General features: G+C 40.4%; 1 protein-coding gene across 1 annotated transcript; it reads left to right on the top strand.

Moving 5' to 3' along the window:
• The first annotated feature begins 558 nt into the window (after positions 1-558).
• Positions 559-1,083, top strand: LOC109222130. The gene has a single exon (XM_019386531.1). The coding sequence runs from the start codon at positions 559-561 to the stop codon at positions 1,081-1,083; it is 525 nt and encodes a 174-aa protein (XP_019242076.1).
• Positions 1,084-1,097: the final 14 nt, after the last annotated feature.

The following is a 1,097-nucleotide window of genomic DNA, read 5'->3' as shown; positions in this document are numbered from 1 at the left end:
GAACATAAAGTATCCTCCACTGAACTACCTCTTATAAACCCTTACTCAGCTTTTGCCAAAAAATCCTTTGCTCCCTGGACCCAAATTCGTTCCCTAGTCAACCACAGACTAAAAGCAGTTAAAGAATATGTTGCTGCCTCAAAACTTGACCAGCATCCTATTCTTGCCACTCGAGAGGAACAATTTATCACCCTTCAAATACCAGATGATTTTCCCAGACAATGGAGAGATCATGGTTTTACCCATATTCATTTTGGTGCTATCCGAATCGCTTTAACATACCACGGAAGAAAAGTTCAACCTGTCGTAGATCGACTTTCTCTTCTAGATACAAGATATTTGGAGTACCAACATGCAAATTTGGGTACTGCAGAAGTTACCTTAAATGCCGGGACAGTCTTCATAACTATCTTTCCAAATTTCAACATGTCCCTTTATGACCCATACCTAGCCGAAGCTCTAAAAGTCCAAGTCCAAATCCAAGGAGCCCCATAAGCAAAAGATTCCATCCAAGCTACTCTTCACCACCAAATAGCATGGTGAGTCCAAAATCATGCCATGGATCTCTGTCTCCATGCTTTACTCTTAAATATTGATGCTACCAAAGGAAACACCATGTGCACCCAAATACCCAGACAGATTTTCAGAGATGAGCTAGTCAAAATTCTTCCTGACTCCTGGATCACAAATTACGAAAAGCTAAGGGAACCTGAAGAATCTCTGCAATCTGGTGAACCAACTTTTACCAAAAGAAGTGACAAAACCGTTTGTATAAGCTTTGACCATTCCCATCTCAAAAAACCCAATAAAACCATCTTCTCTTGCCAAATGATTCAACCCAAAGATACAACAGATACATACCCAGAACCTGACGAAGAATTCTTCTGGAATATACAAAGCATCATGGAAGAACATGATTGGTGCCAATATTTTGACAAAGAAGGAAAAAGAATGTGGTGGTTCAAATTCCCCTTCACTGGACACTGCCCATGGGATCTTGATTGCACCTGCCAAGATTGTTTAGAAGATCCAATTGGAGAATATGATGAACACCACAAGCATCAAACAAAAGCCAAGAAATAGGGGAAAACCACTGA

The sequence above is a fragment of the Nicotiana attenuata genome, unplaced genomic scaffold (assembly GCF_001879085.1).
Source record: "Nicotiana attenuata strain UT unplaced genomic scaffold, NIATTr2, whole genome shotgun sequence".
Lineage (NCBI taxonomy): Eukaryota > Viridiplantae > Streptophyta > Magnoliopsida > Solanales > Solanaceae > Nicotiana > Nicotiana attenuata.
The sequence above is the reverse complement of the archived record's forward strand: the minus strand, read 5'-3'. Positions and strand labels throughout refer to the sequence as shown.